At 35.8% G+C, this 16,905-nt stretch overlaps 2 protein-coding genes across 13 annotated transcripts in view; one reads left to right on the plus strand and one right to left on the minus strand.

Annotated features, from left to right (window-relative positions):
* Positions 1-933: 933 nt before the first annotated feature.
* Taf13 (TATA-box binding protein associated factor 13) lies at positions 934-2,928 on the plus strand. Its single transcript, XM_028319951.1, has 5 exons — positions 934-1,247; positions 1,325-1,503; positions 1,649-1,806; positions 2,018-2,073; positions 2,759-2,928. The coding sequence occupies exons 1-4, from the start codon at positions 1,206-1,208 to the stop codon at positions 2,029-2,031; spliced, it is 393 nt and encodes a 130-aa protein (XP_028175752.1). The 5' UTR covers positions 934-1,205; the 3' UTR covers positions 2,032-2,073; positions 2,759-2,928.
* Positions 2,929-4,116: 1,188 nt separating this feature from the next.
* LOC114363957 (uncharacterized) overlaps positions 4,117-16,905 on the minus strand; it is a 29,439-nt gene continuing 16,650 nt past the window's right edge. For 10 of the 12 annotated variants that reach the window (XM_028319900.1, XM_028319889.1, XM_028319890.1 and 7 more), the window contains 5 exons: positions 12,674-12,792; positions 11,020-11,177; positions 9,548-9,677; positions 8,252-8,448; positions 4,117-6,895 (listed from right to left, as the gene is read on the minus strand). In XM_028319900.1, the coding sequence (XP_028175701.1) occupies positions 6,780-6,895; positions 8,252-8,448; positions 9,548-9,677; positions 11,020-11,177; positions 12,674-12,792 (720 nt within the window). In that variant the 3' untranslated portion in view covers positions 4,117-6,779. The remainder of the gene's footprint in view (positions 6,896-8,251; positions 8,449-9,547; positions 9,678-11,019; positions 11,178-12,673; positions 12,793-16,905) is intronic. The other 2 variants (XM_028319901.1, XM_028319899.1) reach the window with 1 other exon arrangement.

The raw sequence follows: 16,905 nt of genomic DNA on the forward strand, positions 1-16,905 counted from the left end.
AGGAACCTTCAATATTTTAATGATTACTATTTTTATTTTATACTATGTGTAAGTAAAACGAAGTTTTGTAACGTAAATTATTTATTTCGAAATAAAATAGGTATATTACAATAAGTATTGAACATGACATAGCAGTTGTAGGCATGAGGAATTATTGAATATTATAACAAAGTACAGAAATGATAATTTTGTAAACTTTTATTTTCACAACTTTTTCTAAGAAAAAATAGGATTTTTATTTATAAACATCTTTAATTTTCTTATCAGCTGATCGAACCTCAGCCTCAAGATTACTTTTCAATGCTTTGTTGCTGTGCTTTTTTACTTTTGTCAGCAAAATTGTTTNTAGAGACTAGTTTTTGTATGAGAAGTGTCTACCCACTGGATGAGACAGTGCACAGATTAGAGAGTATGAGACAGTGGTCAGTAAAGATGTGTCGTTATGGGTTTTTGAAATAACTAAACGCGACGGTTTTCGAATCACGAATAACGTTTTCAAAACTAGTTTTTTTTAAACGAAGTTATTTCCACAACTCTCAAGCAAGCGTGATAATTATAACGTTAGGTGTTTGGTTAGCTGCAAGGCATTTAGGAACTTATGACCTTCAAAATAAGACTCAAATTCAATTGAATATCTAACGTACGACGAACATTATACCTATTTCATCCACGCTTATGTTAACGTCCTATGGCTTTCTCACTCGCACACGCACTCGTTTCGTTACGATCCTTATTAATTGGACACCATACATTACTCGCTTTACTCCTTTAGGTTACAAAAAATATGTTTAATAATCGTCAATGTACGACTTTTTCATCAAATCTGTCATAACGAAGCGGGAAACACGTTATTTTTTATGTCAACCAAATATCTACCTTATGTTGTTTGCTTAAGAGTGAATTCAGTTTAGCTTTAGAGCGTTGTGGAAACAATCGTGTTGAATAACGAAGAGATTCTAACGTTGTATGACGTTAAGAAAAAAACTAGTTTAGGCGTTTCTGGATAACGAGTGATCACTGGTCAGGCTGATCACTCGTTTAATAACCCGTGATAACGAATAACGCCCATCGATAGTGGTCAGGCATATTGTGTTCTCATCTGTGTGTGATGTTTTTTTAGATTTTGCTTGCTTGCATTAATGAATTCTTCCAAATTGTAACACTCCATAATCTCATCTATTCAAAAACTTATCTGTGAATTAACCATGACTACCCCAACACCCGATAACCCTGACAATTTTGATCAGGTATGCTATTACATTTTTTTCTTACAAATTTTTATTTAAGCTTCATAAGATTGAATGTTTAATATTATTGGTTTAAGTTTGACGAAGATGAAACTGAGCAGCAGCTAGGAGCAACTGCATCTGGACGAAAAAGGCTCTTTAGCAAAGAACTTCGATGTATGATGTATGGATTTGGTGATGATCAAAATCCGTACACTGAAAGTGTGGACTTTTTAGAAGATCTTGTTATTGAATTTATAACTGAAACAACACACAGGTCAGTGGGAACCTAGATAATAATTGTCAGTCTTTGTAGTACTGTACTTTATGTAGGCCTTACCATGTTCAATATTTAAGTAAAATTCTTTTTAGATAGACATACTAGAATATAATTTTCAGATCTAGAATTAATTACTTTTCAGAGCAATGGAAGTGGGTAGAACAGGAAGGGTACAAGTTGAGGATATCATATTCTTGGTCCGCAAAGATCCACGTAAATATGCCCGTGTCAAAGATCTGCTCACTATGAATGAAGAGCTCAAGAAGGCTAGGAAAGCTTTTGACGAAGTTAAATACGTTGGTAAGTAGTTATTTCCATTATTTTGTCAAAAAATGCTGAATTAATGTAAGATCTAGTAAATAAATACCTAATGAGATTAATAGTTATAAATTTACTGTGACTTATTAAAATATTTTTCAATAATCATTGTGGTTTTCTTCATTACCAAGATAAATGTTACGTTTTTTATTTCTGTGTTTTGTTTAAATTTATATTTTTTGTAAACTTTTAGAAGATCAACAATAACATTGATGGTCAAACGGACAACATCATCCTACTAAGACTGATGCAAGTAACAACATTTTATTAGGCTTTTGTCTCAGAACTGTATTCTAATTACAACTGGTTTACTTTTGCTTGTGTAATGCAATTTACATGTCAACTAACATGGGAATTTCTATGTAAACTAACACAGAGTTCACTCCACCACTGTGTTGATATATTTGTGTACTAATTTTTGAACTAATACTTTTTACTTCAATAAAAAAACATCATATTATATGGTACCTATAAGTTTATTATGTGAGTAGTAATAACCCTTTTGATAACTTATATATTTTTTAAGATATACAGGGTGTTAGGTAAATGGGTATATGAGCCGACACTAGCCCATGTTAACATGGCCATATAAATAGTATGGTGAAGTCAGATATTTGATATCATTTTATTTTTTTAAATTTTCATACAAAATATTTTTTATAAAATCCGATTTGTATGAAAATTAAAATAATTAAAATTTAGATATCAATTTTCTGACTTCACCATACCATTTATATGACCATGTTAACATGGGCTAGTGTTGGCTCCTAACAACACCCTGTATATGTCTGGTGAATATTCTCTAACAAAAAATATCTTTAAATTATGAGCATTCATTTTATGTATTTTAACATCACACACATTCATCATTAATTAATATATCTTAAAATAATTCATTGAATCATATAGAGGCTCATATTATTATTATTTTCAGAATGAAATCAAAAACTATTAGCTGGTGAGTACTCTACAATCCAGCAGTACAGTCTTGGACTTGGACACTGTTCAAATCAAAGGCTATTATAGCTAAGTAAAATATTGTATTAATTTTAAGTAAATTGTATCTTTATTGTTGAAGAGAATATAATTATAAGAGCATTCCAACATTTTTATTTTATTTACTGCAACAAACTTCTGAGCGTTTCAAAAAAGAGATTTATTAAATGTACCTGATACTCTAACATTGATATATTGTCACTTTCAAATGTAAATTAGGTTTATATCTATGTTACGGTTAATGTGATAAATTGAAAATTATTAATAATAACCGGTTATTATGAATAATTCCCGACAGTCGCGGTGAAAGTGATAAATTAATCACATTTAACAGTGATTATTTCATAATTCAACCTTAGTACTAACAAATTTCATAAAAGAGAACAACATCTTGTGTACGTGCTCGTGTACAGCCAAACTTTTGAACGTTTTGATATCATATATTAGTATAATTTGGCATAATGAGTTTGGAATGTTTTTTGCATAATATTACTTTTCCATGATGCCTATAACATAATGTTTTGATTTAAAGTGAAAAATAGGTTAAGGTGCGGCGGGGGGGGGCCCTTGGGCCACCCCCAAGCCGCCTATTTAGTTTTTTACACACATAAATGACCTCATATTAATCACATTTACCAAATCATGCGGTAATTATTCATAATAACTTCCTCTACCAAATTCAAAACCAAATTAAACAATCATTTTCAGCCTTTCAGTACACACTCGTGATAGGAAAACTTTATTGCTTGACTCGTTGGTTGTGAAATTCTTAGTGTTTTGTATACACAAATAACATATTTAATAAGCTGCAATGTTTTGGAAATTGTTGTGTATACCTGTAATTGGCAAACATATTTAAACTAAAACCCTAATATGTGTTGTATACTGTGAATGTCTTAAATGTGTATTGCTGTTGGTGTACCTTTATCAATAAATAAATAAATAAATAAATAATAACCGGCGATTATTCATAATTTTCACATTTATCACTTTGACCGTAACATCTATATCCTTTATCAGTTACAAGAGTTAGGTAAACAATAAAATAATACTGAATTAAAATTAACTTTATTGTGCTTTAAAATTGTAATAAATACATAATAATACAAGTCAGGACTTATACCAAATATACAAAAGATTATAAATTAGATCGGCTACATAATTACAATTAAAACTAAGCTAATTAGTGTTCCTACTCAGAACTACAAACAAAAAAAACTTTAAAAACAACAAATACTATGCATTATTTCAGTGTCAATATCAACGTGAATATATTTTGTTTAATTAACATGTTATTCTTTCAGCCGCTGTTGATACTTTTTAACCAATTAAGGAGAAGGATGTTTGGTTTGTTAGTAAGACAAAATAGCTGATTTCTTAAAAACTTGGCTTTTATAACAATGAGCTGCATGAGTTTGTTGCCCACATGTTTTGTAAAGAGAATAATGTAAGTAATGGTGCGTCCAGACAGGGCGCACGGGCTCGCGCGGCACGCTGGTCATCCTGCTCACCCTGCTCTTGAGTGAGCAGGATGTTAAGTTTGCCGCGCGAGCCCATGCGCCCAGTCTGGACGCACCATAGTAATTTATTACTTTACTAAAATTAAAGCTCAGTATTTTAAAACCGGATAAGATAGCGACTGAAATTATTTGTTTGAGACCAACATTTCTAGGATAATAAAGTTCCCTATGTAAAATGACAATATGGGATTTATAAATTATTTATGCAATTTCGTAAATAACGATTCATTTCACAATTCTGACGACTAGACTAGGTGTTTACAAACAGCCAAAAGTCTAAACTTTGGTTTTAATATATTTCACAACAGATAAATTATTAACAATAATAAATAGGCCATTTATGGCAGTGGTAGTTCTAGTTTTGGTTAAATATACATTACTCTTAAATAGTACTTGTCATTTACAATTTCCCCGATGTATCAATCTCATTATCCTATATGTACTGCTATCAATAATTTCGATATAGAATGCGATTAAACATTGTGTCATTGTCTATTATTAAACTGGTTTTCTACAAAAAACACTAAAACTAAATTAATAGCGGAATGCTTTAAATGTGTAAGTAGATCATGGTAATAATACTCTTGTAAACATAAACAATATTTTAACACCACACTATTTGGTACTTTTTTGTGTATGAATGACACATTTTTCTTTATTTCAAAAAACAATAATGAGTGAAAACCTACCTAAGTCGGTTATCTAGAAATGGAAACAATGGGAAGATTTTTTAACACAGTTCTGCTTCGTGATACATTTTAAGGAAGGACACTTAAACATATTAAAATTATTCATTTTCGAAGCTCTTTAAAATTTAATAAGACCATGCAGCTGTATTCCACCCAATATGATTAAAAGGATTCAAAATTACTTAACCATAGATTGAACTTCCCTACAGTTTAGGTTTCACTGGTAACAGCTGCTTGCGTGTAAGGTAAAGGCAGACAAGACAACTTAGTAATCTAACAAATATCTCACTAAAATGATTCGTTACATTTATCTATTACTACATTGTGTAAATAACTCTTAAGTGATATAAACATCTATATAAATCGTAACAGCCAAATCTAAGGCAAGTGAACCTGTAAATAAATTACATTGGTACTCAAGATTTATTTGTCTACATCACACAGTATTTGTGACCTACGTTTCAACTTTGTGATGAATACAATAGTTTTAGCTGACGTACGTTTACGCACGCGTTGGAAGAATTTATGGCAGTAAATGGCTATTTGTAAAAGTTTCTACTGTTTAACAGTACGGCTAATTATACTTTGAGTACATAATAATTTAGTAAAAACTACACAATAAATAAGGCAAAGATAAGTCCCGTTTGAAGTACATACACTGGTGAAACTTATCGATAATATACATAGATAGAGTAAACCTCTATGGAACAAATAAACTCATTCTTAAGAGCGTTATTTCGGCACGTATAAGTTTTATTTTGGAAGCGACTCGTAGGTACGAAATATTTAGTAGGTACTAATCTCAAATGTCCCTAAAGATAGACTCACACTAGTCGCCACATTTACATATCTTCTGTTTTTTCATGCAATTCGGTGCTAGTGTCAGATTACTATTTATTAATACATTCCTTTAAATACCCACTGTACTGTAGATACTCATAAAAGCGATACAACGTGCCCACACAATGCTAGGCTTTAAGTAGTGTAATTTAATTAAAGTGCACAAAAAGCCGCGCTAGTCATTTATCGAATATTTTACGAAACATTTAGATTCACATCCAAAAACAATTATGGTCAAAAATACACTGAAAAGAAAAACGAACTGAGATTTTAAAAATAAAGTGCTCCATACGTTATCATGAGGCAGTGCGATAGTATGCAAACGCAATATTAATTACAATGTCTTCTTAGAACAAAATTAAATATAGAATTTGTTTGTATAATTACCACATTTCCGGTAATAAACGCGCCAGGGATTGAAACGAACATAACAGTGTTAGGTAATATCCATTGTATTCTATGGAACATGATTCATCGTAGAAATGAGGTTTAGTTTTCTCTATAAATACCATTGTATCAATGTCTCAATTTACCTACAATAGATATTGACTTTAATTTTGATAGAAATGAACAAAACACAAATTAATAGGCAAACACACAAAATAAAACAGTAAATATTAACTTTATGTCTGCTAAGTGGTATTGATAGTTCAACAACCACTGGATATTTGAGAGAAAATATCGAAATACGCATGTTATGTAAGTTTTTTACTTGTGACAAACCCTTTTCTTCGTGCACAATGACGTCATGTTCCATACTAGATCAATAGGACCTCCAGAGTATTTAAACTCCAGCCAGCATAGGATGCACGCCACGATATAATCTTATCGTCGACAAATGTATGGGCTTATCGTGTAAAATCGATAAAACGATATAATGTCATGCGTCCTAGGCTAGCAGGTGAGGTGTTTAATCTGTGGGCGGGTCCATGGCGGCGACGATGGACTTCATGACAGCGGCGGCGGCTAGCGCGGCGTGTGGCTGCCACTCTTTGCCGCGGGTGCCGTCGCGGTAGTCTGAAATGCCTGCGAAAAAAATAAGATTAGTGATGTGAATATAATTAGTTTTTATAAGTCTAGCTTTAATGAGGGCTTTGCTCTCACAACTTGTGGCAACGGGTGAGTAAGGTTCTGTCACTTGCTAGTGGTGCCAACTAGAGTGAGTGAAAATACAGTGGCTCATAATGACAAGAAAAAGACCTAAAGACTGAAACAACCTGAAAACATATTAATTATAATTTGCTATTCTATCCGAGTCAAATAGAATGTTTGTAAATTGAAGAAGAGTAAGACGAGACGTAGTCGATTGATGGTAATATTATAAAATATCTTTGTCGAGAATAGCGTCCATCCAACTATGTAGCCTAGCCAAGGCGTCTCCTTGGTCGGTAGTTCCAAGGTAATAATAATTTCAACTTAATAAAGAATACTAGGTGGACCGACGATCTGGTAAAGGTCGCGGGAAGAGCCTGGATGCAGGCAGCGCAGGACCGTTCATTGTGGAAAAGCTGTGCCCCGATTGCGCTAATTTTTAACGTCTCCAATTCATTGGCGCTTCTCCAGTTGCGCCTCGTTTTTCATTCCAGCTGAGGTGCAAATTCGGTATCACGGTAATGGACGTACCTTCCTAGTATTTTCATTGTCACATGAGACATTTAGCTTTACGTTTAAGTCTATGCTTCGTTTCATGATGAAACTTTCATCTATAGTCTGGACTCTGAGGATGTAGAATTTTGTCCAATGACCCCAAGCTACCCATCCTTATCGCTCGCGCGTAATTATATTGCTGTCGCGACTGTGCGACGGGCGTCCCGCAGTGAGTGTGCGAGCGCGACAGCAACATAATTACGCGCGAGCGATAAGGATGGGTAGCTTGGGGTCATTGGACAAAATTCTACGTGCTCAGAGTCCAGACTATAGCTGGCAAAACGACACCGCGATACGGATTTGTCAAAACAGCTGGTTCGTTAGTCGTCCGGGCGCGTTGAACATGAAAATTTTTAGCGCAATCGGGGCTCTGGGCCTTTGTCCAGCAGTGGACGTCATTTGGCTGAAACGAATGAACGAACGAATAAAGGCCTATTCAGACCTAATCGATATTCGCTGCCGCTGTGGGTAGAGGTACATACCGCGCGGGTTTCGCTCAGGTATTTAGTATCCAGTATCGCGCGCGGCTAGAGCGACCTGAGCGATATTCGCAGTGATGATTCGGTATGAACAGTAATATTACCGCATACCCACTGGGTTTTCTCTGCCGCAGACGGCAGCGAATACCGCTTAGGTCTGAACAGTATTATTTATTACCGCATACCCACTGGGTTTTCTCTGCCGCAGATGGTAGCGAATACCGCTTAGGTCTGAATAGGCCTTAAAGAGCAATACCTCTGACAGACACGAAGCAGTCCTTCCTGTTCCCAACCACACTGTCCAGCACGGCGTCCAACTCGCAGTCGTAGGCTAAGGCACGCGCGTGCGCCGCGAACGCCGCGCGCGCCTCGCCCGCCGCCGCCACCGCGCGCCCGCCCGCCACCGGCGCGCAGTGCACGCGGATGCCGCCCGCTTGGTCACTGGAATAAACACTTTTTTTTAGAACTGTATTCCCAGCCCACCACCACGGGACCACGAGCCAGAAGACGTAGTGTGGGCAGGTCTCCCACTCTGTGAACCGACGATCCGGTAAAGATCGCAGCAACTCTTGTGTACAGCTTGTATGAGTTGTACGTCAATAAAAACCAACCAGTGATGGCCGCATTTGTCTCAGGGAAAGTTCAACTGTCATTTATCCCGCAAATAAATTATGTAGGTACGTAAATGCTGCCCACTTGGTCACTGGAACACAACATCTTGTGTTTTTAGGACTACTTATATCTGTTGATCACTGCAACCCATGTGTAGCCAGGATCTAAAGCTTGACTGCCAATAAAAACCCAAGTAGTGAAGCTAAAGGGAAAAGTTAAATTGTCATTGGATCCGTAACGAAGTTAATCTTAGTTCAGGAGGGACTGACTCGCCATAGTGACGGATTTACACTATGCGGAAATAAGCCGAGTCAAGTCAAAAAAACAGAGGAGTGGGGATGAAATACATTTATTTTTCATCCCCACCCCACTGTTTTTTTGACTTGACTTGGCTAATGCAGCCACTTGGCAGTGTAAAAGCAGCATATCGGACGCTATATGGACTTCAAAATACTCACACAAGCAGGAAAAAAATGAGGTGGCGGTGTGCCCGCAATAAATGCACGTAAACAAAATGCGCTCGTAATTTATTCAATCTGAAAATCAGTTGAAACGTCTTTTACTCGCACTAAAACTGCATCTAATCTAAATATATAAAAGGAGAAACTGACTGACTTGTGACATATCAACGGACATCCTAAACGGTTAAACGTAGGCACTTGAAATTTGGAAGGGACGTAGCTTAGGTACCGTAGAGGTGCACTAAGAATGGAATTCCCGAAATTCCCACGGGAACGGGAATTAGCGGGAAAATCCTTTAGTATGAAAAATCTAAACCGCTTAAGTTAGACGCTTAAAATTTAGCATGCAGGTACCTTAGTAAACTTAAAGCTTAGTTACAACAGGATATTGCAAAATTCCCACGGGAACGGGAGTTAGCGGGAAAAAACATTTGTGTGAAAAAATCTAAACCGCGTTTATTATTATAAAAGTAACTCACACTTGGTCTCCTTGTGGCGTGGGGTGCGACACCTCGATGTATGCGCCCGCGCCGACCTCGACGCACAGGCGGTCGGTGGCGCCCTCTGGTGGCTCCCAGCGCCCTGGGACGCTGCGCAGGCGTTGGAGACCTGCCGAGGGTTGATTGATTTGTAGCGATTCTTCTTCTTTTGTTAGTGATGAACTTGTGTTTGCCAATGTGGGCACACTGTTCCGCTAATGTTAGGGGCATTAGAGCGAAACAGAAATAATCCTACATCTATCTACAGTAGAATCTCGATTATCCGGACTCATTCTTCACAGTTTCTAATTATTACCGATTTAGGGTCTGGATCCATAAAAATGGAAGGCGCCGCCACCGTAACACGGTATGGATTTTGTCTTAGTTCATTGTTAAAAGAAATGGATTCATCCAATGGTCTAAAATTTAGATTTTTAGACTCTAAATAATGAAAGGGTTGTCAACCCTTTCCATTGTAAAAAGTTATTATTGTAAGATTTTACTTTGAAATCGATTATCCGGATTTTCGATTATCCGGAACACCCCTGGTTTTAATTGATCCGGATAGTCGGGATTCTACTGTACATTCGGTTTTTTTTCACGTCAGGAAAAGTCATTAAGGTGCAATTTAGTCACCTGGGTGGATTTTTAGTGTCCTCAGAAATGAACAAGGACGACTTTAGTCGATTCAGTTCACCTGCGTTTTCACGAATTAATTCACCCAAGTAAACAGATGCTACTTTTTTCATTGATCAAGAGGATTTTTACTTTTTTAGTAATTTAGTACACACTAGCGGCCGCCCGCAACTTCGTACGCGTGGACCTCGTTTTACCCCCGTTAGATATATTGATAGATGGCGTTATTTACTTACATTTATTTACGAACGTCAAAAACAGTAGTTTTTCCGGCGCTGTAGATGATTTTAACCAATGACGATAGATGGCGCTTTTTAGACACGTCTTATTTATTTATTGAAATTTATTTGTCACATATCGTCATAAATTATAGCCTATATGATAATCTGGGTTATAACAGGTTAAAAGCAATAATACTGTACAGTTTCAACAAAACCCGTTCAGTAGTTTTTGCGTGAAAGAGTAACAAACATCCAGACATCCAAACTGTCGCCTTTATAATATTAGTAGGATGTTAAACTAGGAGAGAGATGTTTTATTGTTATTCCTATTAATAAAGGATGATGGGCACAAATGTATGGAAAGTGGTACCCGCTCCAATAGCCATAACCAATATATATTTTAAAAGGCCTTTAGATGTAGGAAAATGTCTGCTATGGGGCCAGTTCTAANACCGATAAATTGTTTCAACATATGTTTCCCTGTATTTTTAAAGCGAGATAAATTATGTGCGTAATAATAGCTGAGGACTCAGATTTCCCATTAAATAACTAAAACATATTAATAAACAAGTTCTAAATAAAACTAGAATATTAATGTATTATTATGTAATTTACCTTCCTCAACGTAAGAGTTCCACGGTGCCGTTTGAGAGCTTGTGAGTCGTAGAGCGATGTCTTGGAGAAGGAAACTCGATGGTTTGTAAGGTTTGACCTCGTAGTCCCAACCTCCTTTTTCGTTGCGGTCTGCTTTCTCACAGAAGATATAAACGTACCTGAAGAAAACAATATAAAATATCTCAATAGGTATACACATACATCACAGAAAGTAAAAATATGTATTAAGTTTCATCCCAAATGACAAGTTTTCTTTCTTATAAGGTCAGGGCTACCTAATTTACGCTCACTGTTGGCGCCACTAACTATTGACAGCAGTGCAAGTACCACTAATAATTTATGACTACAAACTGCAAATGTGATACGACAGGTCTTCTTACCAATAGGGGCCTTAAAACATAACCATCAGCAAGTGACAGGACTACAGACTCGCCAGTGGCGCCAACTACCGAGCGAAAACAGATTTTTTTAATTTGTAGCATTTATTCATTGGGACATTTTTTGTCATAAGCTTATGTGCCTGGACTTTCAAGGTAAACTGTTTAGTGAAACTATTTTAAACAGCGTTACAATTCAATTTCTCAATAAATGGGATTTAATTAAAGGCCTTTAGAAAACGCTTACTCACTCCGCCTTTAGGCCTATTGATTTAAAATTAACAGGACAATTAATTATGAACAATAATTATTTAGACGATATCCGCAACCGCGTGTTAATAAAATATTTCACGCACTCGAGTTCAAGCTACTTAAGCAAACGGTAGGTATTTCCCCATTACTATTATTATGTAGTATCATTAATTACAGAACCATCAATATTAAATAATAACTGATACTGAAAGTTATGAAATACTTAAGTTTTTTAATGATAAGAACGGGATTGTACCTAATGTGTAACTTCCTTAATACACGTATTTCATTAGTAATGTAAGGTAACTTGGTATAGCTTTCGCCCAAATTCAAGGTTTTTTTAAAATATTTCTTGCAGTTTATAACGTCAAGATGATAGTCGAAAACCGAAAAACATAAATCACCGAAAACAAAATTTAGTACCTATCTTGATTGTTTCATTCATAAAACAGCTGTGAATGAATTCGTAGTTCCCGGTCGTATTTTCCTGGGTATCTACGTATGCGGCACGAACGAGTTATGACTATGAGTAAGGAAAGGGTTTGTTAAGTTAGGTTAAATTATGTCACACGCGGGTGAATGTATGTACTAGACCGCTGACCAATTCGAGTGCTTTTCTTTTAATCCAAAATAGGTCTACAGATAAAGGCCTTCTCCAAGGACCAAAACAATCTAGCAATCCACTTCGCGTGTGAATTCGCTATAGCACTTGTTTCATAATCATTAGGTAATACTGTCCACTACAGGAGAACGACCTTCTCTAATTACGAGAGGCCAATAGAGTTCAATGGAATCTCCTCTCTTCCCCGCTTCGCTCCACCTTGTTAGAAACCAGGCCTAACAACGACATTGAACGATTATGCACGATAAGCCCATACATTTGTCGTGTCGATAAGATTTTGTCATGGCGCGCATCATCCTAGCGCGGCAGGTTGGCGCTACTATTAAGAAAGGTCCTATTACTCGCCAGTGGCTCCAGCTGGTGACGCAATTAGGGAAACCCTCAATAAAAATGATTATCTCACTTGTCGCTGAGGTCAGATGCCGGCGTCGACACCACCACGTCACCCAGTCGCACGTGCTTCGCATAATCCGTGTAGTGGGGCACTCCGCCGCCGACGCCGACTAAGAACACGTACTCCACCTGTGAATAAAATTATTTATTATAGTAACTTCTTCGTAAAAGTAGGCCAAACTAAGCTTCACGCCAAATATTTCATCTCGAAACTAATATGAGGACAACCTCATTGAAAAATGGTTGCAGAGTTTGACAAATGAACTGCGAGGCATCAAACCCTTGATGTGTAGGTACGAATTAAGATTCAACTGATTTTTGATAGAAATTAAAGCCAATTATAGACAAAATAGCCTTTGAATTGCATCTATTGATAAATCATCTGTAAGATAAATAGCTTACGTCATATTCTCAAACCTACTGAATATACAAACAATATTCGTTTCGTCGAAACTTAAGAAATTATATTTTTCTTGTCAATCCGCTAAATATGAACTGTAGAAAACTGATGATTACTTTTTACCTACTTAGTTAAGAGCTCAAATGCAACAAAGACCGAAAGTGCACGACGCAATCAACCATACGATAACACAGTAAATTGTTGCACGCTTCACTATAAAATCATTCCATAGTATGAAAATAAAATCTACTGAGTAAATAGCATTTTTCTTCTACAACGAATAAAGTAGCACTTGCGCATTGTCAATCATTTAAATCTCAGGTATAAATACAATTCCTGTGTACTAAATGTCGCATTAACCAATATTTTTAAAATTCATTCACAAAGAGTCGTGCAATAAATTCAAATAATTTACTACAAATGTAATAAATCAAAGAGACTAAAATGAAACTTTAGCAAAAAGGTGTTCTAATTTTCTGAACGCATTTACCTACTTACAATTTATTTAAAGACCTGAAGAAAACTCAGAAAATAATTTTATTTTGCAAATTATTCTTTAATCAAATTCAAATTAATTTATTTGCACAGAAACATGGTAAAATTGGAATCGAATAAAATATTGCAGTAATCTCATCGGAATGTAGTACATGATGCAATGAATAAATTAATTATGAATGTCTGAATAAGACTTCGCTAAGCTGAGACCAAGTCGTTGTTTCTTGCGAATAGTCCAGCGAAATCTTTTCGAGACATTCTGAAAAGAACACTTAATAATCACTTCTTTCACTTACCTACTTCTGATAAGATTAATTAATCGAATAATCAATCAATCAATCGAATAATAAAAACAATAGATTATTTGATTAGAGACGCATCAACAGATTTAACGAATCTCCGTTTTTTTTATCCTCTTCCATATCCTTCAGAGACAATAATGTCTTAGTGTAAGGAACTATAAATAATATAATAGTCACTTAAGAGACAAACGATGTGTACTGTGACCCTGACTTTTTGACCAGTCACGTATGCTGGTCAAATTGAAATACAATGTTTCATTGTCTATAATTAGTGATGCGTTACAGATTTAGCGTATTTTCTCACATCCCGTATTCCTCGAGGGATACAATGATGTCTTTGAGTGATTTGAATTTTATGTGTCTGGAAGTCTGGAGTCGCGACAGAACTATAAATAATACGAGAAGAGTTGAATAAATATAAGAGTTAACAAGTTTACTGACCTTTTGACCAGTTAAAGCAAATTGGATTATCTGATTCGTAATGCGCTCATGATGACGTGCTTCGAATTTGAAGTATAGTCATTTAAAGGTAAAGTGAGCACTCTTGCAAATTCAGATTATAATAATCTGAGCTATCTAAGTACTATAGTTGTCAGTTATGTGAGCTCATAGAAGGAGGATAAATAATCATGACCGCCCCACCAAAAGAGACTCAAGGAACCTAGTATTTTTGGGTACCTCCTGCCCAGGGAGGGGTCCCTGGCAATTTCATGCATTTATCTGATGCTAGTAAAAAACTAACGAGGTATTGAACATTCAGATTAAGGATTCTGTAAGAACCTATTAAAAAGTTACATCACCGAATACATTCTTATATGGTCACTAATGAATGTAATGACCATGACCGTATAAGGCAATTGCTTATTATAGGCACTAGACAACAATGCGTGGGGAAAAACACGTGAACTGCAAAAGATGCTTGGAAATATTACCAAAGATACGATATGAATATAAAACTGCCTTCATATCGACTTAAAATGATACTTCTTCTAATGCAAAGTTTACTCGTCGTTATAATATCATAATCATCAATCAACTGACATACTTTTAACGATCTAATAGCCATGCTAATAGTTTATTAGATATACTTAATTGAACAATGGTGCAGCCAGTGTAGATGTCTGTAATGAATTTAAAACTGAGAATACTTAATAGGTTTTTAATAGCTCGGGTTATTTTATTAATAGCTTTATTAAAAGAAAAATTTAAATAATCATTGGTTTTTAAGCTTCTCTCATTCAATCTCATTTAACCAGTTTTATAGAACTACATAATAATAAGATTTCACAAGAGATATAATGTTTTTATCTGAGATAAGTTTAACTTTTTTATAAATCTTTGGAATAAAACGCTACATCAATATTCATGAACACCCATGATCAAATTCCTCAGGACGAACGAGTGTAGTTTATTGAACCCATATTGGTGCTCGACGGCTCGTTTCGATTCTATTTCAAGAAGACCATATACATACGCTACCGATTGGAAACATACCGCTGCCATGCAATCACTGCTATTTCACGCATGCTGCAAAATAGAACTCAAGGGCGACCTAATAAATAAGTTAATATGAGATTTGTTATTGGAAAAGAAATTTCTCGTGCCCATTCAGCGAAACTGGGTTATCTACTTGATAAAACAAAAATACGTTTTGTAGCTAATAGATCATCATTGTCATTTAGTTTCAGTGGAGACCTGCAGCGACTGGCACACGACCCTCTCCAATTTAAAAAAAATCATCATCTTCATCATCATTTCTGCCATAGGACGTCCACTGCTGAATGGCCGGTTGGTGGCGGCCTGTATCCAGCGCCTTCCCGCTACCTTTATGAGGTCGTCGGTCCACCTTGTGGGTGGACGTCCTACGCTGTTTTCCGGTACGAGACCTCCACTCCAGAACCTTGCTGCCTCATCGGCCGTCAGTTCTGCGTACTATGTGCCCTGCCCATTGCTACTTCAGCTTGCTAATCCGTAATTAATCCGAAATTAAAACAATTTACTTGAAGTAAATGGATTCGCCATTTTCATTTGCTAAAAATACCTGATGTATTCCATTGAATTTAAATATTGAAAAAAAAAAGGATAGAGTTTATAAATTCTACTGTAATATGGGACGATTTGGTTACAACACAGTTTGGTGATAGCCACAACTAAAGTGCTGTTGCTATTTATGCAATAATGTTAAATTGAGTTTACTTCGTTGGAGTTGGAATGGCAAGGGGCGCTCTAATATCCATTAAAATGGTGCCAAAATAGTCGGTATAAAATAGTCTGAAGTTACAAAACCGCATTGACGTAAAATGACACAGTTATGACAACCTTACAGATACATTAGTACGTGCTATCCATGACTCCTTATTTGAATCACAATCATCGGTAAGAGTAACCCACTTCGTACAATTTCTATTAAGGTAATACAATGTTATTGTTAAATTGTGTACAATATTATGTTAACATGATAGACATGTTTCCTTTTTCAGCTTAGATAATAGTGTTATACAGAAATTTGGAAAAGGACGTCAATAATGTTTCCAATTAAATACACATAATTATTACAAAATGATAAAATTAGTCACCGTCGACACCGCACTGTACAGTAGGTATACTGATACCTAGTTACTATTGGTTTCATTCATAAACTTAAATAAACACAAGAGTTAAGTTGAATAATGGCAATCATGCTATTATCAAGTAGTACATTACTACATTGGTCTATCTACAATCTACATGAACGTACATGTATGTGTATTTTTAATTTTTAAAATCACTAATTTGTAAACCGATTGTTCTTGGGCGGGCTGCGCCCTTTTGCTCAACTGGCATCCGCAGAATACCAGTGGTCGTGACGCGCTCTCTGCCGTCACGGCTTATACTGAGCAGATGCCATTTTGGTGCATGTACCTTACTGTTTGGTTTTATTATATCTATTTGTTATTTTATTTTGTACTTGCATCGAATAAATACTTTTTCTTTCTTTCTACGTGACGGTAAGAAAACGGCCATGCCAAATATTTTGACTAGGTGTAGAGTTTCTGAAGTGTTAAG

Source organism: Ostrinia furnacalis, unplaced genomic scaffold (genome assembly GCF_004193835.3).
Source record: "Ostrinia furnacalis isolate ACB-3 unplaced genomic scaffold, ASM419383v2 OfSCF7339, whole genome shotgun sequence".
Lineage (NCBI taxonomy): Eukaryota > Metazoa > Arthropoda > Insecta > Lepidoptera > Crambidae > Ostrinia > Ostrinia furnacalis.